We start from the raw sequence: 24,427 nt of genomic DNA on the forward strand, positions 1-24,427 counted from the left end.
GACCAACGTTTCTCTCTAGGTGGCAGCCTTCTGCTAATAAAAGCAATGGGCTGGTCTTGACCATCTATATTCAGTTGAGAAAGAAAAGCTCCCACACCCAACTCAGAAGCATCTGTTTGGACAATGAATTCTTTGGAGTAATCTGGACTTTTCAGAATAGGTGCAGAGCACATGGCCTGCTTCAGGTCATCAAATGCCTTTTGACAGCTGACTGTCCACTGAACTTTCTTTGGCATTTTCTTTGGGGTTAAGTCATTAAGTGGTGTCACAATGGACCCATAATTCTTAACAAACTTTATGTAATAACCAGACAGGCCCAAGAAAGCTCTGTCCTGTGTCTGGGTGGTTGAAGGAGTCCAGTCCTTTATGGTCTGGATCTTGCTCTCCAGTGGTTGAACCTGACCTCCACCTACAAGGTGGCCCAGGAACACAACCTTACTCTGTCCTATCTGGCACTTAGTAGCCTTGATAGTTAGGCCTGCCTTCTGCAGGACCTCCAAAACCATCTTCGGGTGGATCAGGTGATCTTCCCAGGTGGAGCTAAAGACAGCAATATCATTTAGATAAGCTGCACAAAAGTCATCCAGACCAGAGAGGACTTGGTTCACCAAACTTTGGAAAGTGGCAGGGGCATTCTTCAAGCCAAAGGGCATCACCACAAATTGGTAATGACCTCCTGGGGTCGAAAATGCTGTTTTGGCTTTTGCATCATCAGCTAGTCTGATCTGCCAGTAGCCTGATGTCAGGTCAAATGTGCTCAAAAACTTGGCAGAAGCCAATCTGTCAATGAGCTCATCTGCCCTGGGTATTGGATGGGCATCTGTCCTAGTGACAGCATTGAGACCTCTGTAGTCCACACAAAACCTCATCTCTATCTTATCATCTTGGGTGTGAGGCTTTGGTAGAAGGACTACTGGACTGGCCCAGGGGCTCTCTGAGGGCTCAATAACTCCCAACTTCAACATCTTTTGGACCTCTGTCCTGATACAGTCCCTGACATGATCAGGTTGCCTGTAGATCTTACTCTTCACAGGCAGACTGTCACCAGTGTCCACCTCATGAGTGCACCAGTTTGTCTGACTAGGAGTCAAGGAAAACATAGGTCTATAGGCCTGTAGAACTTGTCTGCAGTCCTGTTGCTGCTGGTCAGTGAGGCTGCCCGCCAAGGCCACTCCATCAACTGAACCATCATCAGGGTTCTGAGAAAGCAGGTCTGGGAGAGGGTCACTCTGCTCCTCCTGTCCCTCATCTGTAGCCATGAGCAAGCCCATGTCTGCCCTGTCAACATACGCCTTTAGTCTGTTGACATGTAGCACCCTGTGGGGGCTCCTGGGAGTTCCAAGGTCAACCAAGTAGGTTACCTCTCCCTTCTGCTCAATAATTGTGTGGGGACCAGACCATTTGTCCTGGAGTGCTGCTGGGGCCACTGGCTCCAACACCCACACTTTCTGTCCTGGCTGGTACACAGTCAGCACAGCCTTTTGGTCTTGCCAGGCTTTTTGAAGTTCCTGGATAGCCTCAAGGTTTTTAGAAGCCTTTTTCATGTATCCGGCCATCCTGGAGCGGAGACCAAGTACATAGTCCACTATGTCATGCTTAGGCTTTTTGAGAGGTTACTCCCATCCTTCCTTCACAAGACACAGGGGTCCTCTTACAGGGTGCCCAAACAAAAGTTCAAAAGGGCTGTAGCCAACCCCCTTTTGTGGGACCTCTCTATAAGCGAACATTAGGCAGGGCAGCAAGAAAACCCATCTTCACCTAAGCTTTTCAGGGAGTCCCTTGATCATACCCTTTAAGGTCTTTTTGAACCTTTCAACTAGACCATTGCACTGTGGATGGTAGGGTGTAGTGAACTTATAGTTCACACCACACTCTTTCCACATAGCAGTCAAATATCCAGACATAAAGTTTGCACCTCTCTCTGAGACAACCTCTTTCGGAAAGCCCACTCTTGAGAAAACTCCCAGGAGGGCTCTTGCCACAACAGGAGCTGTTGTGGTCCTTAAGGGAATAGCTTCTGGGTGTCTGGTGGTATGATCCACTACCACCAGAATAAACCTGTGCCCAGATGCTGTTTGGGGATCTATTGGACCAACAATGTCAATCCCAACTCTTTCAAAGGGTATCCCCACCACAGGTAGTGGTATAAGGGGGGCCTTTGTGGTGCCACCTGATTTGCCACCGGCTTGGCAGGTGACACAGGAGCGACAAAACTCCTTGGTATCTTCTGACATGTGTGGCCAGTGAAAGTGAGGGACAAGCCTGTCCCAAGTCTTGTTCTGGCCAAGATGTTCTGCTAGGGGAATATCATGGGCTAAGGTAAGAAGGAAGCCCCTAAATGTCAAAGGTATGACCAACCTCCTGGAAGCACCAGGCACGGGGTCTCTAGCCTCTGACTAAAGGAGCCCTTCATCCCAATATACTCTATGGGTACCTGTAGCATACCCAGCAGCCTCAGCAGCAGCTTGAGGTCTTAGGGGTTCAAGAGAGTGGCAGTCCAGCTGCGCCTGCCTCAGGTCTGCCCTTGAAGGTCCCCCTATCCCAAGAAACTCAACCTGATCAGGCTCAAGCTCTTCTAGGACAGTTCCTTCTTGGGTCTCACTATCAGCTTCCTCTGAAGGCTGATCTGATCCTCTGAGGCAGGGGGGAAGGCACTGCATTAACCCTACTGCTCTTTCTCTTGGTGGGCAACTGGTCCATAGTTTCAGGATCCAGTGCCTGTTCAGTTTGACACTTTTTGGTCTGTGACCTGGTCACAGCAAGGACATGTGCTGATATGCCAAGCATCTCTGCATGAGTCCTATTCTCCACCTCAGACCAGACTGAAGATTCTAGATCATTGCCCAACAAACATTCTACAGGGAGGTCTGAACTTATAACAACTCTTTTGAGGCCAGTTACCCCTCCCCAGGAGAAATTAACAACTGCCATACTATGGGTGGTAGTGACATTGCTAGCATTGATCACTAGGTAATTATCACCTAGTATGATCTGTCCAGGGTCCACAAAGTTAGGCGTCACCATGGTGACGCTGGCACATGTGTCCCTGTAGGCCTGAGCCACTTTATCATTCATTAAAGGTGTCTGTCTGTACTTGCCTGGGTTACTGGGGCTCACAGTAGAGGACATAGCCATGTCCACATCACAGACAAGAACAGCTGGCGTTGGTACTCTGACTAGGCCAGAGTCCACCTCAGTTCCCAGGGTTAACCCTACTACACCCTTCTGTTGAGAACCATCACTATTTTTTTTTTAAACCTTTATTGAAAGACACGTAGAAGTACAAGCGCAGGCCTACAACCACAGGGGCCGGCCGCAAAAGCAGGAGAGTCAAAAAAGACAACATCAATGCGTACAATAGAATGAATACAGGATAGACGTGAAATAAAGACGTTAAACAGTCAGCGCCAGGATAAGAAAGGTTTCATTTTACATTTTATAGAGGAGGCAGCAACCATATCTACCGGGCGTCACGCAACATATACAGAAAAAGAGGGGGGGGGCGGGAGGGAGACAGCCCCCCACGCAATCAAATAACCCCAGTAGGGCGAAGCCCAAAAACATCCCACGCCCAGCAAAGGTTAAAAAATAAAGGACAAATGGCAGCAAACGAATAACGTGGACGCCACATGTACAGCCCTCCCGCCCCGGAAAAGGAGAAAGTGCGGACACTTACGAAACAAAGGAGTGAAAACAAAGGGACATAGCCCACCCCCTGAAAAAGGCAAAAAGGGACCATAGAATAAAACAAACTAAAATAACAAACACCCCCCCCCCCCCACCCTACATCACTGTAATGGCTACGGCCTACCCCACTAAACAGCGTGCCTGTCGCCCAGAGTCACCCGAAATATAGAAGAAAGAGAAAGGGAATAATAACAAAGAAAGAAAAGAGGAAAGGGAGAGAAGGAGAGGAAAAAGAAGAACAGAAGAGGAGAGGAGCCAGCGATCGAAACATGGAATACTACCCCACCCGCAACAACGGATCACCAATCGAGGTCGAAAAGGACATTGAAAAGAGCCCACACAAGGATGAAAAACAAGAATTAACCAAAAAAAAGAAGCCTGGAGATGCCATTTAAAAGGGTCCCACAGGTACTCAGGCACAATCACCCCTGTCCACTTTTATGAAGAGTCGAGCTTCCAGACCCCGCCACGGCCAAAAAGCAGAATGATACAGTGGGTCCATACCAGTCCAGGAAGGCCAGTGGGATCTCCGCAAAACACCATCCCGGCCAACAGGAAGCAACCAGGAGAACTCGGCAGCAGTCAGAATGCAAAAGTACCTCAACGATCCACGTGGCCAAACACAATATCTGGGCTGTCCAGCACGAAGCAGAGAAATCAGGATGTAGGAAACACTGCAGCATCGGCACCGGGTCCACAAGATCCCATAGAATCAAACACCCAGCCGGAGATCCCAGCACAGCAGCCGGAGAAGTTTCAACCATTACAATTCGGGAAGACGACACCGCGTCACAAAATGGCGGAGCAGCCATGGCGGAGATCCGCGACTCCAAGTCTCGGCATTTCAAGGACAGGTCGATCCCCAGAGCAGCCAGGGCAGACAAGACAGCACTCCGAGTAGGGGCCGCCCGAATCAAACGAGGGCTGGAGAGAACAAATGCAGCAACTTCCCCGTCTCCAGGAGAAAGACTCTCCGAGAGGCCATCCGCCATCTTGAGCACAGCGCCCTCCGCCATCATCGGGGGCGCCTCCAAGTCCACCAGGAGCACCGGCGGCCCCAGGGCACACAACCGATCCGCGGCGGATGGCGCTCGGCGGAGAAAGGAGAGTCACCAGAAGAACGGGCGTGCTCCCCACAACACTCGGGGGGAGCCAAGCACCGGACCCCGGGCGGGACAAGCAACAGGAGTGGGCTACCCACTTGAGGGGTGCCGGACAGCGCGGCTTATCTTCTTCGGGCCGGCAGGCAATCGGACAGACGGGGTGGCCCATCCGCGGGGGTGGGTCCGCTCCAGGGCTTCCGGCCCGCGGCTCTCAGGCTCCCAGCATCGGGTCTCTCCACCGGTTCCGGACCGCCGGCACTCCGAACATCTCCGGGCAAGCACAGCACTCGAGGCCCCGGCGTCAGGGCCGGGAAGGCCAGCAAGGCAACAAGGGCAGAACGCCGAAATGACTGCACGCCAGAGCTCCGGACAAGGATGGTAAGAGAAGGCTCTTCCTTGGTGACCAAATTCGGAACACCCCGAACAGGATGAAGTACAGGATAGGTGGCGGGGAGGAAGGGATCACGGAGCGCGGCGGTTATGCGACTGTTCCGATCGCCATCTTGGCTCCTCCCCCAGAGAGAGAACCATCACTATTAGCTGTACTAGGGGGAACAGTTGCCTTAGTGGCAATGGTGGTTGGAGCTGCCTCCTTTTTGGTGCAATCACTGGTCCAGTGAGTATTACTTTTACAAAAATTGCACCAGGGTTTCTTTGGACCTTCTTTCTTCTTGGATTTCTTGGAACCCCCCTCATTAGAAGCTTTTTGGGGACCTGGTGAAGACTTCTGGTCTTTTGCTTTCTGATCCCCACCCTTTTGGTCTTGCTTCTTCTGATCACCACCTTGGTTCTGGGTTTTCTGCCTCACCCTGGTTCTGAACCATTTGTCCGCCTTCTTTCCCGATTCTGGGGAGAGGTCAGATCAGAGTCAATCAGGTGTTGGTGCAACAACTGGTTCTGACAATTATTAAGTATTTGTTCTCCCATGATCAAAATATACAATCCTGTATAGTCCTTAACTTTACTGCCCAGTAACCAGCCTTCCAGAGCCTTAGTGGCACAATCTACAAAGTCAGTCCAGTCCTGAGTCTGTGTCTTCTGGGTGTCTCTGAACAGTAACCTATACTGTTCAGTGGTTAAGCCAAACCCATCAATCCGAGCACTCTTCAGGAAAGTGTAGTTGTCAGCATCCTCATCACTAACTGTGAGGAGCGTGTCTCTTCTTTTTTCTAAAAAGGAGAGCCATAAGATTGCTGCCCACTGACTTTGGGGTATCTGCTGTACTTTGCAAGCCCTCTCCAAAGCAACTATCCACTTGTGGATGTCATCCCCACTCTTGTAGGGAGGGACAATCTTATTTAGGTTTTTATGGTCATACGACCTCTCTCTATCCTTAGGGATAATGCTGCCACCAGTGGGTTCTAACCCACTTAACTTTTGCTCTATTGCAAGAGCAAGTCTTTCTTTGGATAGGGCAAGTTCTTGCCTCTCAATCCTCAGATTGACTTCTTTCATTCTAGCCTGGTGTTCACTCCTCTGAGGGGAAGTCATTCTCCTCTGAGCAGAGGCATTAAGCCTACTGAGCCATTAGAAAGGTCAGATTCCCTGGATAGGGATCTCCTCCCTCTGGGCACAGCGTTAAACCTGTTTGGAGGTCTGAAAGGGGCTATGCCCTCTACAGCCCCATGCAAGCTTAGGTTGACCTGATTAAGTTCTAAAACTTGGACCTGGTCAGTGTCATCCTCTTCAGCATCCTCATCCACTTTACTATCATCAACTAGATTGTGGTCAGGGGAATCTTCTGCTGAGGGCTGAACATCTTCTGCACTGCCTGAAGGACCTGGGTTAGCTACTTTCTTAACATCAAACTCCTCTAGGATCTCTATCAGTTGCTTGAGGGTAGGGTTTGACCCTTGTTTTAACTTCCTAGTTGTGCACAAGTGCCTTAACTCATGGAAGGTAAAGGTATCATATCTAGAAGGTGTCCTCAGGGGGTCAACTTCTACTGGGAGAGATCCACTAGGTTCTGCTCTCAGAGACATGATCTAGTGAGGTGTGGTGTGTGCACCTAACTACACTAAGTGTTACCTACTAAACCTCTCTAGGAGTTGTAGTCAGGGTGTGCTAGGCTCTTTACTCTACAACAACTAAGTTCAGTAGAACTTCAGTATTTAAGACTTGATTTATATGTACCTCTATGTACCTTGATGTGATCTTTCAAATGATATTTCAAGATTATATGGTAAAACAATCAGCAAGCTCTTATCCCAACCGCTGCACACCAATGTGAGAAGTTAGCCTGGTATATGGTGTTCACTATTCTAGTGAGCACCTTGCACCAGTCCAAACAACCCTTATGGTGATGGTTGTAAAGTCAACATTATAGACCAGCTATCCTAGTGGTAGCATGGACAAAGCAGTCTTAGGCTAATACTTCAGAGAGCATGTGAAGCCAATTGTTTTACCAATTACAATCCCTTGAATACCAAATGAAAGGACACCACACAAGGTATATATCAAATATATATGTATTTATAACTAACACAACCCCTCTGCACTCTTTATGAAGTCAGAGTTCGAGATACAGCACAAGTTACTCAATAAGCATACTATAAGTTGCACAAATACAATTCCACCCCAGGGGCCTCACAAACCATATACTAAAGAAGTGGTATAAGAACCACTTCAGGAAAGGTGAGTAGGCCTAGGGCCTAGGAAATCGCTGGGGCTACACTGATCAACCAAAGGATTGGAAGTAGGAGACCCACAGGCTGCGTGTGCAGAGTCTAAACACACACGCGAGTTACCATGGAGAATCAATGGGAACGTAAAAGTTACAAAATAGTTGATTTCAGACACTTCCGGGTGCACTACGGGAAAACCCAGTTAAACTAGGACACTTGGATAGTTGTTACCCACGGGAGCACCGGAGTACTCGAGTTACCTCACCCAGGGAAGCCGGGTGCATAGGTGTTCTTTTGTGTCGGCTTTCGTCAATCAATCATATGGCGAGCTGCAAGAAAGTGCTGCAGGCGACCAGGAGGAAGATGTCTGGATGGATCCAAGGGTGGATCGGAGCAGTGAAGAACCTGAAAGCAGAGGGGACTGAGTCTGGGTCACTAGCCAGTGACCAGGATGGAACTTGGCGATGTCGAGATGCAATCAGGTGAGGATGTGAAACTTGTCTCTGCAGCCACGTGGATCAGGAGGCGTCGACCAGGAACTGGATACGGACTGTCCCACGAAGGATCTAGCTGTTGGCGGTGTCGGTATCCGGATTGGATCAAACAAGCCTTGGCAAAGGCAACCCACGCAGGAAGGGAAGATCGGCTTCTGTTCAGACCAGCAAGGTCTGGGGAGCTTCCCCTTTACAGGAAAGCAGGAGCAAGCCCAGAGCAACCAGGTAAGCGGTGTTGCTTCAAAAGGATGTCTTCAGGAGGGCCACTAGCCAACGGGCTAGCAACCGCAAAGACGCGTCGAGGAGAAATGCAGTCGCAGGCCCCACGCGGCACTTGTGGAGTGTGGAGGGCTGAGCTTCGGTGCACTTACTGCTCGGGGTTGGGGCTTCTCAATCCCCAATGCACAACTTCGAGGACGCCTCAGAAGCTGCACAGTTAGCAAAAAGCAGGTACTGCAGGCTGTCCGGTCCCACGTCTTTCGTGTCCGTGACGGGTCTCAGCTTTGCTGTGGATGTGGGTCAGAGTCAGAGAAGTCTGGAAGTCCAGAGGCTGCGTCGCTAAGTCTTCGGGATCCGGCTGGAGCGTCGACAAAGCAAACCGGCAAGTTACTGTTGGTGCCTGTTTGCACAGGGTGGTTACTCCTTGACCACAAGGGAGATGTCTTCAGTCTTCCAGTCGAAATGGAACGTCGAAGGTCCAAGAATTTCTTTCCAGGATAAATCTAAAGTCCCTAGACTCAGCTCCTATCTTTATACCAAATTAAGGGGCTGGATTACCTGCTAGGTCCCTCCTGTGGGTGGAATCTGAGAAGCGGGTGGTTACACCCCTTTCCCTTTGTCCAGTTTCGCGCCAGAGTGGGGCTGGAGTGCCCCAGCAACTGGTTTGAACTGGGCTATGCGTTGAGCACCTCGTGAGCCCCAGTCAGTGTCTCCTTTCTTTCAACCCACCCTGCCCCAATGCACTAAAGTCTGTCTGGGGAGGCAGGAAACCTATTGTCCAGGCCTCCCCTGCTGGATTTTCGTCCAGCAACAGGAGGTCAGACTTGTGTCTGTGGCAGCAGCATCCATTTTGTGATGCTGAGGCTCTGTTTAACTTTAACCGGGTAAAGCAGTAACATACATGTCTTTTCCCTCTAGAAGGGTGAAATGCTACCCCTGCCGCCAGAACTGGCGGGGGGGGGGGGTAGTATTCCATAGCGGATTATAATGCACTTAAGAATATATGGTATGGCAATATCCCAGAACAGCTACAAGGACATGGTCCTGAAAGCTGCAGACAGGCTCAGCTCATGCTAGAGCACCAATCCCACATAAAACCAAGCACTCTGCCTCCAGGATTGTCAAGGCCTGCCATAGGAGTGACTTATAGGTATATATATGTCTATATATAAGGGTAGATATAGGAATACTATATCTAAGCAAGGGGTGATTAGTCGACCTTGCCCAAGCTGAGTGATCAGCCTGTGGTGTCAGTTTGGATGGCCAGCCAGTGTTGGCATAATACATGCTGCAGCCCCTAGTAGGTCTGGGATGCACCTATGCCCTGGGTACCTGTGGTACACTATACAGGGGGTCACAAATGTGGCCCAATACCCAATTGGATATGTACCTAAAGTACATGGTATGAATTTAGAGAGAGAACAGCTGGGCTGTGGGTCTCATTAGCAGGCCCACAGCCACACTAAAATCGAAAAACCAGTGAATCAGGGCGAAAAGTAGGGGTGACCATAGGAAGCAGACTCTACTCTCCTACACTTGTTTCAGGAGAAGAGACCAAGCCGGCATAAGGCATAGATGACAACGCCTCGGCGTCTGAAGAGAAAAAGTTCTGTGTTCAAGTTTGGACTCTCGTCGATGGAGGATCGGAGGTCCAGTGTGGAGGATCGGAGGTCCAGTGTTCAGCTTCAAGTTGTGGACTATGTTAAGTTTGTTGCAAAGAAAGAGGAAGTGATATGCTCTTTACAGACTATATATAAAATTGGACTGATGGTGATTGGTGCATACCATGGAGGGGGTTGTACTTCCGGGGGTATGCTATGTTTAAAGTTGTTTTAATTGGCTGCTGTGTTTTTGAAGTAAAGCAAAGAGAAGCATAATCCTCACCTCGTATCCTTAATAGAATCGAAAATTCTCTGTCGCAAGATTTTTTTTTATCCCAGCTTCCGTTTAAAAGCCTGCGTTTCTGGACAAATCTCTTAACCTCCCTGTGCACAAAAAAAAAAAACGCATAGCGCGAACAGGTTCGCCAGTTTATCGCTCCATGGCCTTTAGGACTGGTCAGCGAATAAAACGGTGTATAAGCTCGTCGTGAGCTACTAAACCCCAAGCAACTTGCGGGTTTTTAAGGGGGGTCCAGCTCTGAAAGTGCACAGTGATTCTGTTAAAAAAAACACTAAAGCAACTTGACAGTACCGCTCGTTATCCTAGATTAAATCGATGGAAGATCCAATTTTTTTGATTCTTTAGACTGACTTGCGAGGTTCCCCCATCAAACATCTTTCTTTTCAGCGATAAACATGCACGATACTCACCCCGAGTCCCGAATCAATGGTTTTGGACTTGTGGCTTTAAAAAGAGATGAGCGAGTCTCATAATGATGACGTCCTGTATATTTGCGTTTCAAGCCTCGCCCCAAGCACTTAAACTCACCATCCTCTTCCTGTTCCGCGATCAACCTATAGGGTCTCCTCTGCCTTGGATGGTGATTGGTTCTTTGTAACAGGCCCTGCAATCTCACTGACACTAGTGAAAGCCTAGAAGCTGTGGTGACTGCTGTGATTGGTGTACGAGGCTTAGCCGTTGCGGTGACGTAAATGCGTCGACAGCGGATACCCTATCCACCTCTTCCCTGCAGTGCACTCGGTCATTGGGTTCTGAAAGCCAGCACACAGGAGTTTGGTTACAACATCAAAGCCATGGAGTCCGCTGAGGAAGGTGAGTGTCTTCAACGAGTGGAGCATTGCAGGGGTTCCTCCAGCAATGCTCTGTGTTTAGGAGTCGTAACCCTTCACTTGTTGACGTCTGTGTTTACGTCCTATCTTTCCCATTCTGATCCCTTAGTCGCACTCTGATAACGCAGTCTAAGTTTCTTTTTCGCCGATCTCTCAGTGATGCTGCCCGTTTTCAGATGTTCCACTCACTCCCGATTGCCAGTTTGACTGTGCGCACAACTCTTGCAGCTGCCAGCACACATTTTCGCGGTCTAAACAGTCTGCTCTGTTAGGGCTGCTTAACTCTACTACCCATTGTCCCGATACTCTTAATTAGTCTTCAAAGACGTGATGGATTTGTTCATTACCTTTCACAGTCTGATCATTTCAACCTCTGTGTATGCAATTAGAACGCTTACAAATGCACGCGTTGTTATTGTGTTTTGGATTTTAATAAACGACCGGAAGCTTACAGTTTTATTCAGCTGCCTTTGGCTAGGTTCGTATTCTACAAATACCACATACATACATCTCTTGAACCTGAAGTGAGTAGAAGAGAAGTTTAGTGAAGCTGAGCTCTTGCTGATAAGATCTGTGCATCATTTTCTTGTTATAGGTTTGGATTATAGGAGGACACACTCCCATTCCCGAAGTGGATACAATGTTATATTCATTTCGGTAATGGGAGCACTCTATTTATTTGTAGTGGTATGAAACTGTCAACCTCATGAGCCAGTGCTGCAGTACATTAATTTGCTAATCGTTCACCAGATATATTTTTACCACGAAGCAGCTTTGGGTTTAAGGTGGAAATTATGGTTCTGTAACAGCTGTTTTTGTTATTTTGTTTCACTAGTGTTGTGCTATTGCCAGAAAAGGATTATGATTGTAAAATAGTCGCTGTTTATGTTTGTGTGAGGGTAAGCTTTTGAATTATCTTAGCCAAATTGATCTGTAAAACCAGAACCTTATAGAGACTGCAGGTATGCTGTTTATACTTGGATGTGGACGAGCCAACAATTTAAAATACAGAGGTGAGCCGTGAGTCTTTCTTGGCTCCAACAGCTCGTGCACGAGCCGTGCCATAGATAAGTTTGGCATGTAAATCACACAACAAACACCATGTAAAAATATGATAATGTCTCTTCAAAATAATTTTTTTTTTATGTCATTAACATGTGGAAGCATTTCACCTTAGTAAATCAGATTGCTTCATTGCATTGAGAGGTATTTATTAAAAGTGATAGTTTCTCCCACCGCTCTGACAACTGTCATTAGTGAGACAAATGAGTTGTCTTGTGCAAAGTATACGTGGCCTAAATTCTTATTACACATGGAGCAACAATATAGTTTAAGCCAAACGTGAGGCTTTTGTACAGAGCACATCCTGAACTCACTTATTTTAAGGTGCTCTCTATGTGAGAATAAAGAAAAATAAAGCACAATGAAATATAATATTTTCCTAGGATTAAATAGGTCAAGCAGGGAAGCTGGGGTAGAGCTCATGTTTTCTGGTTCTATGTTGTGCAATTCAGCCACTAGACAGAGATCTCTTTTTTTTCCTCTCCTGTTTTTTATAAAATGTTAAGGCTTTGTCTTTAATTCTTGTCCAGGAGGTCAGGGTGGCGATGACAAGACAGAAGCCACATGAAAACTGCTAGTTTTGGGTTCAAGGGTCTAACGGGTCCCCCAGCTGTACCAGAGCCAGGCACCTCGCTCAAACTTCCTCTTTCTCTATTAGACTTTATTTATAAATGTACTTTATTCATTTATGTAATCAACCTAAAAGCCTACTCGCTTTTATTTCCGCAAGGTTTGCTCTCCATTTCAGTGACAAACTGTAGGGTAACAAAGTGCAAACCAACGATGTAAAAGAGGAGTATGGCCAAAGATTCACTGCATACCGATGAGTGAATCATTTCATGGTGGCAGCAATGATGGGTAGATAGTGTTCTCTTCTGAGGAGTTCAACCCCTGACTTAATGTTGGCACAGTTAATTCAATACAATATTTATTTAAAGATTTGGAACTCTAATGAGGTCCACAATAAAAGTACATACAAATTATTACCTACAATATCATAAAACATATACAGATTTTTCAACACATAGCAACTTCTGCAAATAGAACTTTGAGTTAGCAGCATAATGATTGAAGTAACAAAACATCTCCCAAATTGTGCAAAAAATGCATTTAAGTAGAAGCCAATTCATGTGCAAAATACAATAAAAAAATCCATCTTCAGCTGAAGGTTAACTTGAAATTAGCAGCAAGAAGATAGGGATAGAAAAATATATCCTAACGTGCTTCAAGAAACCGCTGAGTTACATCAAATTCATGTGCAAAATACGCTCCGAAATCCAACTTCAATAGAAAATAGAATTTCAAAGTTAGCAACAAGAAAATGGACGAAAAGTGAGACATAATCCAGTTGAACAAGAAGCAATTAAGTAAACATGTGCAAAATGCTATCTGGAGAAGGAGAAAATATTAGAACAACATAATAGGGCAACAAACACGAGGGGAGCAGCCCGATTAAAATAATATTTATATAGAATGTTAAAATATATACATAAATTCCTTAAAATATGAAATAATTTTACACAGACTACTTCATTTTTCGGACAAAAGAGAAAATCTCGGGCTGAAGCTACATCTTTAACACCATTGTGTATAAACCAGGGGTCTCCAACCTTTTGTGTAGCGAGAGCTGCTTCTGGTCAGTGAAAATCGTCATGAGCTACTAAACCCCAAACAACTTGCGCATTTTTTCAAGGGGTCCAGCTCAAGTGATTTTAAGCCTAATTTCTTCGGAGCCACATTTGCAAATTAAGTTTTAAACTTGTAAAGTAAATACATGTTGTATAGGAGGTGTTTTGCAAGGTATGGGAGAATATATATGTACTTGCAGCTATGTTTGTGGTAATATCAGAGAAATTAACAATAAAATCCAGGCATCAGCCAATAAAATCAGCCCACAAATAGCAAAAAAAACACAGACAAGTATTGGCACAGCCCACCAGCCAATAAAATAGGCCCACAAATAGCCGCAAAAAACACCAATGCACTGATCTGTCGGGCCAGCATTTAGGGCAGGGCCTGGTTCACATGTCGCCATTCCCACCCCCTGGAATCTTGAGTGTGGTCCTATAAAATGGCATCACTCCCACCATGTACATATGGTTTAATAGTCAATAATCATAATGTTTTACATACAACAATGGTGGCCATATACAAGTGTGCATTACAAACAGACATACTTTGCTGGCTCTTGGCAGTGTTATTAGCTATCAAATGTGAGAAATTAAAATGCACTGTGTAGCAAAAAACTCTTCTGAGCATTAAGGCACTGCACAGTCCGAGGAGAAACTAAGGTCTGTAAAACATACAGTGTGGAAATCCAACAAGATAGAGAGCATCTTAAAAGAAATATTGCATGACGTTATTTCAGAGCTTGACCCTTCACCTCTGTTTTTGATTGAATCTGTCTGTGTAGTTGTTCTCTTTGCTCTCTTTTTCTCACAGTATGAAGCAGCGGTATCTTGTCAGCTCAGTGTGCATGAGACAAATGTACCGAAGACTACAAGAGTGGTAAATTGCATGAGCTGTGTCCCCGTTTATCCAACATAGGCACACGAAGGCTTAAATCACGCTTGATTTCCACCTAAAATAGCTTTACAGACATTAGCCCTCATTGTGTGACCAGCGAGAATACACACAGGTCTACATTTTCCTTGTAAAAACGTTACTGCACGTTATTTTTCTTCATAATTGGGATTTTCTTTCTTCCCATTCCAAGTTTGACAAGTCAGGAAGGGTAGAATGTGCTTTTGGGCTTAATACAGGGAAAACCCAAATGTTTTCCCTTGCCCCGAACCCCGAGTACATAAAACAAGTTGGAATATATGCGGGGAACTGAAGGCCTGAGAGTAATTTGTACATGTACAACCTGTAAATGTCAAATCATTTATTTTAATCGCTGACTCTTACCCAAAATATGAATCGAGTTTTCTAGCAGATAATTAAACCAACCTGACCGCCCCTTTGGGTGAGTGCAGGCAACTGAGCCAAAAAAAGCCTAAAATTAAATAGCCTACTGACTACTTTCATTATCGGATCCCTTTCCATAAAAATATTCGGATTCAAGGTGTAACGTTCCTTCCTTGAGGAGACTCCTCATTCGGGGATTTCAATAGAATTAGATTAGAATTAATGAATTTCCAAAATCAGCCATCGTGTAAACTGCAGCTATTCATTATTGAATATTAATTACATGACCTGCATATCGTAAGCCGCTTTGGTTTGAAAGTACACGAAGGGCTAGACTAGAGCAGGAGATGAGGGCTACGAGTAATTTTCTATTTCTGGCCCAGGGATTAAGAATGTTGGGGTGTGCTCCCTGATTATATTTTTCCCTACGTACGGAGAACTATGAGCCGCAGGAGAATTGCACACTTTGTTTCACTATGACATCTCTTCATTAGTGCGCAGGTGACCGGAGGGCCCTTATTTAAATGAGCTGGTTTGTCGACTAGGGAGGCCATGTGAATTAAAGAGGGGTATGGAGCTGATCAGGCACGGCTTACCTGCTGCGCAGCTGCAACAATGAAATATAAAGGTGGCAGGCTGTACTCTTAGGCAGAAAAGGGCGCGGATCCCAGCAGTTCTATACTGCTTGTTCCACCGCAAACCCACTGCTTCACCCGGCCACGTCTGCTGCCTGCTGCTCCACACTGGCACTTCTCATGCAGAATGAACAGCGCTTTGCTAAGGTGGGAAAGGCAGGGGGGCGCAGAAACAAGAGGTGCACGTAGGAGAGGAACGTCATCCTTTTTGGCCCCCCTCGCCACAGCTAAGCTAAAAAAAAACAATCTGAGCAGCTGCTTTGGGTGAATGTGGGCAATGAAGGCAAAAAAGCCTAATTAACCCAGACAACACCAAAGGGCTACTAAATTGAAATGCAAGCGGCACAAGCTACTTACAGGGTCTCGGCGAGCTACCGGTAGCTCACGATCGACCGGTTGGAGACCCCAAAGCCAGTGACGACGACTCAGAACCAATGCTGGGCAAGCAAAAAAACCATGATCCAGGTTCTGAATTCTCAGCTGGCAATTTTTTTCTCTCTTCATTTTCCAAGTTCATGGACCAGTTTGCTGTTACATCATTTAAAGGTAAGAGATTCATGCGACATAGGATGGGCCAGCGTCAGATTCCGTGTTCTAGGTTCCAAGATAAGTATTTCTGGGAAATTCTCGGGGAGCTCGTCCTAACTATTATCTTTCATCTCTTTAGTATGACAGATATTAATATCTCTATTAAAGCTGATCTTACCACTTAAGGTTTTTAAAGAAGATTGAAATCTATTGGCGGGGGGGGGGGATCAATAATTCCTCTTTTACACAAAAGAGGTTTAGAGCCAAATAAAAATCATGATATAGGGAATATTTCCCCCCCATTACCGCCAAAGATTTCTTGACGCATAAAACCTCTTAATGAGTAAGAATCACTATTTTTTAACTGGTATCCCCAACAAAGAACCCTGGATATACCGTGAATATAGGAGCTTTTCAGGCCGAATTCCAGTCTTGTAGCAGCTGATGGAACTAACGTTTTAAAATTGCACAATTTATGTAAAATCTGGCCTTCGATCCTATCTAAAAAAAACTCCAGTATTTTACAGGGATTAATTCAATTTCATAGAGCAGGGTTGGAGGAATCTTTGCTTTAAAAACCGTCAGCAGATGTAAAAAATGCCTTCTGCCCATTGCACTATAAAAAATGCGCAGACCATTAGCATGGGATATAGTTTTACAAGTACTGTGTTCGAAATTAAGTTTATTTTTTGCATTACTCGCTATTAGTTTCCCTGAGTAGAGGTATGAATCTACCACCTCCAGTTTTTCAGGACCAATTTGCCACTTAAAATTACTTGATTTTCTACTTCTATTGCATTTCAGGCTGTTCTTGACCTCATCCAGGTATTCAGTTCTTTAAAAGATTGAGGCAGATAGGCGTGTGCACATGTTGAGCACTCTGAGAAAACCAGTAAAATACATAACAAGCCTTATCAATATAAGAATTTAGCTCAAGATCAGGTAGAGCCAACTTGACGATCTTATGGAGTGGCCAGCGTTCCCCCTTAACCCTCGCCTGTGCACTGCCCAACACCAGCCTGAAAGGCAAAGTAAATAACCTACCAGTATGCGTTTGGTAGTAGGTTGAGACATATTCAGGAAGAGAAACCTATACAAACAGAGGCAGCAGTTTAACTAACAACACTGTACCAATCTTGGTGAGCGGCAAATTATTCTTAGTATTATCTTTCTGCTCCAGATTGGACGTGGCCGTCTTTCGTTTGATGAAAATGCCAAAGGCATCTGGGCTCTGTTTTCCTTGTGTTTTTTTAACCTCCTTTTTATTGTTGTAATAGTGAGTACTGCAGTATTATTCACTATTGATATAACTAAAATTGCCGACTTGTTGCAGAGTTATGAAAGGGTGGGGTGAAAATGCAAGAGTCTGAAAGCTGGAACATGAACTTGAGCTTTCAGATTTCTACTTCAACTGTGTGCATTCCCCAAGGGTTTAGAGCACCAGAAGCAGGATTAAGACTAGTGCAGACAGCTGAGGTAAGTCTAAAAATGAAATTCTTTCAAATGATATGCGTGTGGGTTTTTTTTTGCTGCATGTTTGTGTGTGCGTGAGTGCGAATGAATAGGTCCGTGAGTGTGTGTGAGACTGAGCGAATAGAGGAGAGTACAAATGAAAGAGTGAATAAGTGAGAATTATTGTGAGGGACCGAAAGTCATCATAGTGAGTGAGTTCTACTGTGTATTATGCTGGTGAATCTGCGATTGGCTCTGACATACTGGAGATAATTATTGGCTTACAAATGCATCCAGGGTGAAATGCTAGCGCTGTCACATTGTAGTTTTTTCTTGGCATAACAGACACCAATGACAATATACTGACCCATAACACACATTGAAAAAGTGGAGTTATTCTTGGGATGTGGGGCATTCATGGCAGAACGCTGGCACAGTTTTATTGGAGGTAATTCTATGCATTATGGCAAGCTTGAGGTAAGTCTCCCCAGTCTCCTCCACATCCCTGGTAATTGGGAGCATCTGTGGCGTGCAGCAGTTGATGTTAAAAAAAACAAAAAAACTTGTCACAGCCCACCACTTCGTTCATTGGTGCCTTGAAGTTCATCTCCGGATCTTGCAAATCCAAAATATATCAGGATACATATTATTTTTTTTATCAGAAATTTTGGGTGGTTGGGATATACAGTTAACAGGATAGGTTCTGTAGTAATGCAAGTCCACTTGACTACAGATTATTGAAATGAGACTAACGTATGCGACTCTAGGCTATACCATCAATGTTAGGGCATACTATCGGGATGTCTAGAAATAGAAAAGGACTGCATTCTTCCACTTGGTCTGGGCATATTCTAAAGTTGACATTCTGGACCAAGGTTGAGAAGTGGGTGTGGATCCTGTCTTACACAAATATCCTTTGCAGTCCAAAGGAGTGCCTCCTGGTCTTGATGTCCCATCGATAGATAGATCTAACTGTACATTAATCAGCCTGGCCCTGTTGTCTATCAAGGCATTAGCTATGAACTAGTGGTCACCTGTTGCATCAAGTTTGCATAGAAGGAGGCGAGAGACACTCAAATGGACTGCAGTTGAAAATGACACAGCTACTCAGAAATGTAAGATGGCTTGCAGCCTAATTGGTGCAACCCTGGACGCAATCTCCTCAATATCGACTAAATCTGATGATAGGCTGTCGTGAGAAGGAGTGTAATCATGAGAAGGAGTATAATCCCGATTTCAGACTCCCTTGTTAATTATCACTCCATAGGGTAAATTGGAAAGGGTATCCTTGTCTTGCTGTGGAATTTAAAATCACTTATCTGGAGTCTGCTCATTATTGTTGCCTTCATTCCAGCGATATTTGTTCATTTAAATTTGGAGCATTTGCATCACTTTTTTACATATGTTGTTCATGCTGTGTGTGTGCACAAGAAGGTCTGGTTACTGAATTGCCGTTTCACTTAACTTGTTTATCGTGCCATTGTATTTGACAGGATCTGTTATAGACATAGCGAATAAAGATGGGTTAAAGTAGAAATGTTGCTGTTGTGTTGTTTAGCGATGTTTATCTTTCAGTTTACAAAAAATGGTTGTGCAATATGGAGACTGTCAGGAGACTGGAGCATGATCTTACCATTGTTAAAATATGGAATGAAGTTCACATGCTTAGATTCCATAATTGTCCGTTGTAACTTTCCTATCAAAAGCAATTTTGAAGTTTTAAGTGATATTAGAAAAGTACCAACAAGTGTCTAAGATTTGATGTTGTTTGTGTCAGGTCAGTTTTGATGGTGCCCTGTTTTTAGGTTATGATCATTATTATCTAGCATGCATTCATGACTTTATAACTGGGCATTATGCTTGATATTTGTTCTTTGACAACTCTGAATGGGGTATATGATATGGATGTATTTTGTTTGCAACATCATGTAGAATCTTATGGTAAACACATATAAATATGGGGATAATATCTATGGTAGAATAGAAAAACAAGCTGGATGAATATTACCTCGTAAAATGAATAACAGTTGATAAATGGGGTTGGAGCTAATTGGAATAAATGGCAGATAGAGGGGATAGAGGTGCTATGCAAATAATAGGCCATCAAAAAGGCATGACTGACCATAAAAATAACAGGGAACATGCAAAAGTAATATTTGGGAGTCTATATCTTTGTTACAAGTTAATCAAAAGGGGCAAAAAAGGCATCCCTCTTGTTTTTGTGGTGAGAATGACAATGTATTTGTATTTACTTTCACCATTGAACCAATGTTTAGGAGACTAGACACCCAAATCCAACCTCCCAATAACTTCAAAAAGTAAGGGCCAATTAACTATGTCCTATACTTTATCTGTGTCCAATATTGCATTGATCAGACTGGGGTTAATCTGGTGAAATATAGTGAGCAGCACAAAGTATTTTCTTATATGTTGCAGATGTTCCCTGCATTACGCTAGCTTGATCTGGAAGCATAAGTTTAGGCAACAGTGCTACTATACTAGTCTGTTTATTAATGACCATGATTCATACAATGTATAACATTCCCTAGTTTAAGTCTACCTGGTTTCAATAGGAGTGTCCATTTCTCTACATCCTCTTTATATGACAAAGCTCTATAGAATTCAGCACTCTAGGGCCTTGTTTAGGGGTGGGCAGAATATTCCGTTGTGCCCGTGTAATTTTGATGACTCCGCATTACATTGCAAAAACAATTTCGCGCACGTGGCTCCAGAATGTCAAGTTGGCTGGTGAGATTTGGCCTCCCCTAGTGCTATTTCTGGTTGCTGGGAAGACATCTGGCAAGATTTTTTTAATGCCAGTGTGTAATGCACGAACAACACTAAATCACAGCACGAGCAGCACATCATGCCTATTTCTACCTGTTGGTCGAATTCTGCAGAATCTCACTGAGTTTTTATGTAACTCCGCATAATTATGCAGCCAAATTCCTCAAGTTCTGGCCACCCCTAGACTTATTACCATCAGAAGTGTAAACCACTGTTAAAGCACTATGTACAGTGCTTATGACCAAGGCAGCATTTTTTAAACTCTTGATGATCGAGTGGAAATCCATCATTGTTGTGTGCTGTATGTCCACTAACACTAGCCCTAGGATGATCTTCACAAATATCAATAGCAAAGCATTTTGAGTAGAAGAGTATTGGCTCTGTGGTGACAATAAGTATTTCACATCAATAATTACACCTCCATGGTGACGCAACTCAATGATAATAATTTTATCAACATCAGGAGGTTGAAAGAATAAGTCCATCCTCCATGATTCAGTCATGACACCATGGAATCGAAGACCTATTTCCTGCAACAGATGCGCTATCTCACTCAGCCACCAGAAGCTGCGTTCCTTTAGTGACATTTCACTACAGAAGAGAACAGCACCAGTGCAGCATTTGGCACAAACGTGGAAATTGGCCAGCAACAGTGGCATATGATCTAAACTTTATTGATCTTTCAGCAAGAATTACATTTCCAACGGAAATAGTTATAAAAAATACAGTAATTTTTCTGTGAAGGAACCTCGGCTTCAAAGCAGGGCAGCAGCAAGAAGTTAGGGCCTCGTTCACTATTATTTCATTCACAAAAATTGGTTGCAATCACATTCCAACGTAAAATAGCATTTTGTGACCGAACCTATGTACAAATAGGTTGGTTCACAAAATACCAAAGTACAGGGGATTGAAATGAAATGAAATTGAGATTTCTAAAGCAAACTACTACACACAGGTGTCTAGGCGCTGACTTCCAGAGAGTGGACCAGGGTAAAGGATAGTACCAGACGTCAGGAGGGACAAAAAAGTAGTGCTGAGCTAATTGTTAAACAGCCAGGTTTTAAGAACCTTGCAGATTGATCTGCCTACATAACATCCATTATACAGGTCCCAGTGTGCAACTTTCTGCAATTGGTGACAATCGCAGGGATGGTGCGCATATTATTATGAAATAATTGCAATTGAAACAAAAATACTGATGTTTCAAAATGCATTTTTAAGTCCCATTCTTAACTATAGTGACCTTTTAAGGGTTTGTGGGCTCCTGGGAAATAAATATTTTGGGGCACCCGTGCTTAAATGTAGTACTCCCTATCGGTTCATTTAAGCATAGTGATGTCAAACAGTGCTGAATAAATGTTATATCTTCAGAAACTGGTATATGCAAAAACAGCCGAAAGCTCAAGATACCTGTTGTCCACCAGGAAACTATTACCAAGAGAAAGCTTGAACAAGTCTTGATAGCTTAATTTGAGCCAGTTGTTTCCGGTGCTCGGCATTGGCACTCAATTGTTAACACTGGCACTTGTGACAGTCTGCCAAATGGTGGCACTATCTATCTAATTTAGAGATTTAGAGAACACCACAACAACAATTGTTTATTAATTCAATATGAACTGAAAATAACTATTACCTACCGCCTAAGCCATTCTTATAGCTGTGGGGGGCTGGAATAGTCTGAATTGTCACACTTCTAGGAGTGTGATGGTTAGTAGTTATGTTGATACTATTCTTGATAGCGCAGGCAGGGTCAATGTGTGGTGCCAGCTGTACTAGTCTCCTGATGATGGCCCTTACTTTTTTTTTTTTTTTTACAAATTAAGCACTGAACTGTCTGACAAAGCGATTTCTTTTTAAGTTTGGATCTATATCTTTTTTTACTTGCATCATTTAACGTGGAGTTCAGTTTCTAACCAGCTTGTTACTCCCATAAACATGTAAATAGTTTCGCTGAGAGCTTGGGAATTATAGAGGTAGGGATATGGAAATGTAGAGCGATGCAAAGGTTTACTGTTCATCCAAGGGGGCGGTAGAGAGAGAGGTAGTATACACAAGCATTTGCAATGCAATAGGTCTCGCATTTGCGAGAGTTTGAGCTATTGGCATTGTAAATGGCAATGCCTTTTATTTATCTGTTTTAAAAACCAACACATAATTAAAAGGCAATGCATTTACAATGCCAATAGCTCAAACTCTCGCCAATGCGAGACCTATTGCATTGCAAATGCTTGTTTATTTGGGGTCTATTTTGGGTGGGGGGGAAGTTTGTTGCGCCTTTCGGCTGCTGACCTCTGGTCCGCTGTGGATACTTAGCTGTTTCAATAGAGGGAGCAATAGCTTCTTAAAAAAAAAAATAGTAATATTTTTATTTGCGTTTGGGTATTTAACAGGTTCTTTAACAGTACAGATTTTGCACGCTAGACATTAGCAATTAGTCATTAACTTTTCCCTGCGTTCCTCCAAACTTCTTGGTACCAATTGTTGGTCCATAAGTCATATATCTATATATTCCTCACCAATACATACAGATTGCTAGGTTATATATCTAGTTTATAGTCCAGTGTTGCTGTCTGTTCAGAGAGGCGGTCTAAGCTTTGGTATACAAAATGTTTAATGTATAGGTCTATTCTTTACGACTAGTGGGCAACTCTGTGCTTATTACTAACTGTCCCCCGGCGTTTTTTAAATAGGGGATACCGCAGAAAGGGGTAAAGCTACTGTGAAGGCAGAATAAAAATAATGTAACAATAAATAAAATAACTATAACTGTGTAGTGTGGTGGGTCAATGGGTGCCAATTTCAGTAAGGGCACAGAAGAGAGGGGAGGCCCGGTTCAGCGACAGGTCAGCTGCCATGGGCCTATTAGTCAGCCTCGTCAAGTAAAGGTGTGTTGGAGGAGGACTGTGGGGCAGAGGGGCTTTGCAACTCAAGGGACCAATTTCCGTATTGTTCCTGCTCTTATCTCACAGAGAGGTGCAGCCCGTGTCATTTGAGTGTGAGCTGGTGTTGGTGCCCGCTTCTGTAGAGTGAAGTCAGTCAGTGTGTTCCTAGTTATCTAGGACCTCTCTCCAGGGGCCCGCCGTGGCATGTTGTCTCAATCCTTGAGCGTCCACCCTAGCCAAGGCCAATTCCTCCTCTCTAGCCTAATGTGTCACATCTCTTTTGCAGTCTGTTATAGTTTGCCCTATTGTTGATTTCCAAGTTAACGCTATTCTCTTTTTAGCTGGGATTAAAGCCAGATCTACAAATGGGGAGCCTACCTTACGTTTGGGTGGTCTAGGGTATAACCCCAATATGCAAGTCTCCATTGTGCGTTCTAGTCTGCGCCCTACTGTTGGCCCTGTTTGGTCTAATACTTCACGCCAGAATCTATTTATCATCGTACAGCTCCTAACCACAAATCCTGTGTGTGTAATTAAAGTGTATATATATTTGAATTTTGTGTCTCGTGAGATATTTTGATGATACTCCAGTACCTTTTTCCATTCCCCGTCTCAGTTCCCTGTTCAGGGAGGGCTTCCATTTGTCTCGTAACTTTTGAAGTGGGGCGTGTGACAGCTGTTGTAGTGCAATATAGAATCATTTTACTTGATGTCACGCTCCGCCCAGCGTCAGTATAGATTTTAACAATCCATGTGTCTTGGGCTCTTCCTGTCCACAGTTTACGAAATGTGCACATCAGGTCTTCATATAAAAGGAATTGTCCTGGTTGCAGTCTGGTGCTGTCAACCAAGTCCCTCATTGGGACCAGCACTGATTGGTGGTAGTAGTCCCCTATGGTCTCCAGCCCCGCTTCCGTCCAGTGAGATGGTTGTTCAGGGGTGAATATCTTCCTAGGGATGCCATGCGGTGGGCCTATCCATGGCAGAGCAGGTGCATATAGGGGTGGGGGTTCTTTGTCCGTGTGGCCAAACTGCATCTCTAGCATTATAGTGCTGTGGTTTGCCACAGTGACTGGTCCAGGATCACCACAGCCGTATCTAGCATTTTCGCTAATAACAAGGGTGTGTGGCCCCCTGTGTCAGTCAGAGCGGTGCCCCCAGGATCTACGCCCTCTATCCATTGTGCTAGCCATTGTAGTTGGGCGGGCAAATAATAGTGCATGAAGTTCAGCACTCCCAGACCCCCTCCCCCTCCTCAATGGGCACTGTAGTGTTAGCAAAGACACTCTCCAGCGACTCTTATCCCAGATGAGAT

At 44.5% G+C, this 24,427-nt stretch overlaps 1 protein-coding gene across 1 annotated transcript in view; it reads left to right on the forward strand.

Annotated features, from left to right (window-relative positions):
• Nucleotides 1-10,587: 10,587 nt before the first annotated feature.
• The window catches only part of MARCHF6 (membrane associated ring-CH-type finger 6), a 1,360,950-nt gene continuing 1,347,110 nt past the window's right edge, over nucleotides 10,588-24,427 (forward strand). Inside the window, exon 1 of the mRNA XM_078687648.1 lies at nucleotides 10,588-10,842. Coding sequence (XP_078543774.1) covers nucleotides 10,722-10,842 — 121 coding nt within the window. The 5' untranslated portion in view covers nucleotides 10,588-10,721. The remainder of the gene's footprint in view (nucleotides 10,843-24,427) is intronic.

Source organism: Lissotriton helveticus, chromosome 4_1, assembly GCF_964261635.1.
Source record: "Lissotriton helveticus chromosome 4_1, aLisHel1.1, whole genome shotgun sequence".
In the NCBI taxonomy this organism is placed as follows: domain Eukaryota; kingdom Metazoa; phylum Chordata; class Amphibia; order Caudata; family Salamandridae; genus Lissotriton; species Lissotriton helveticus.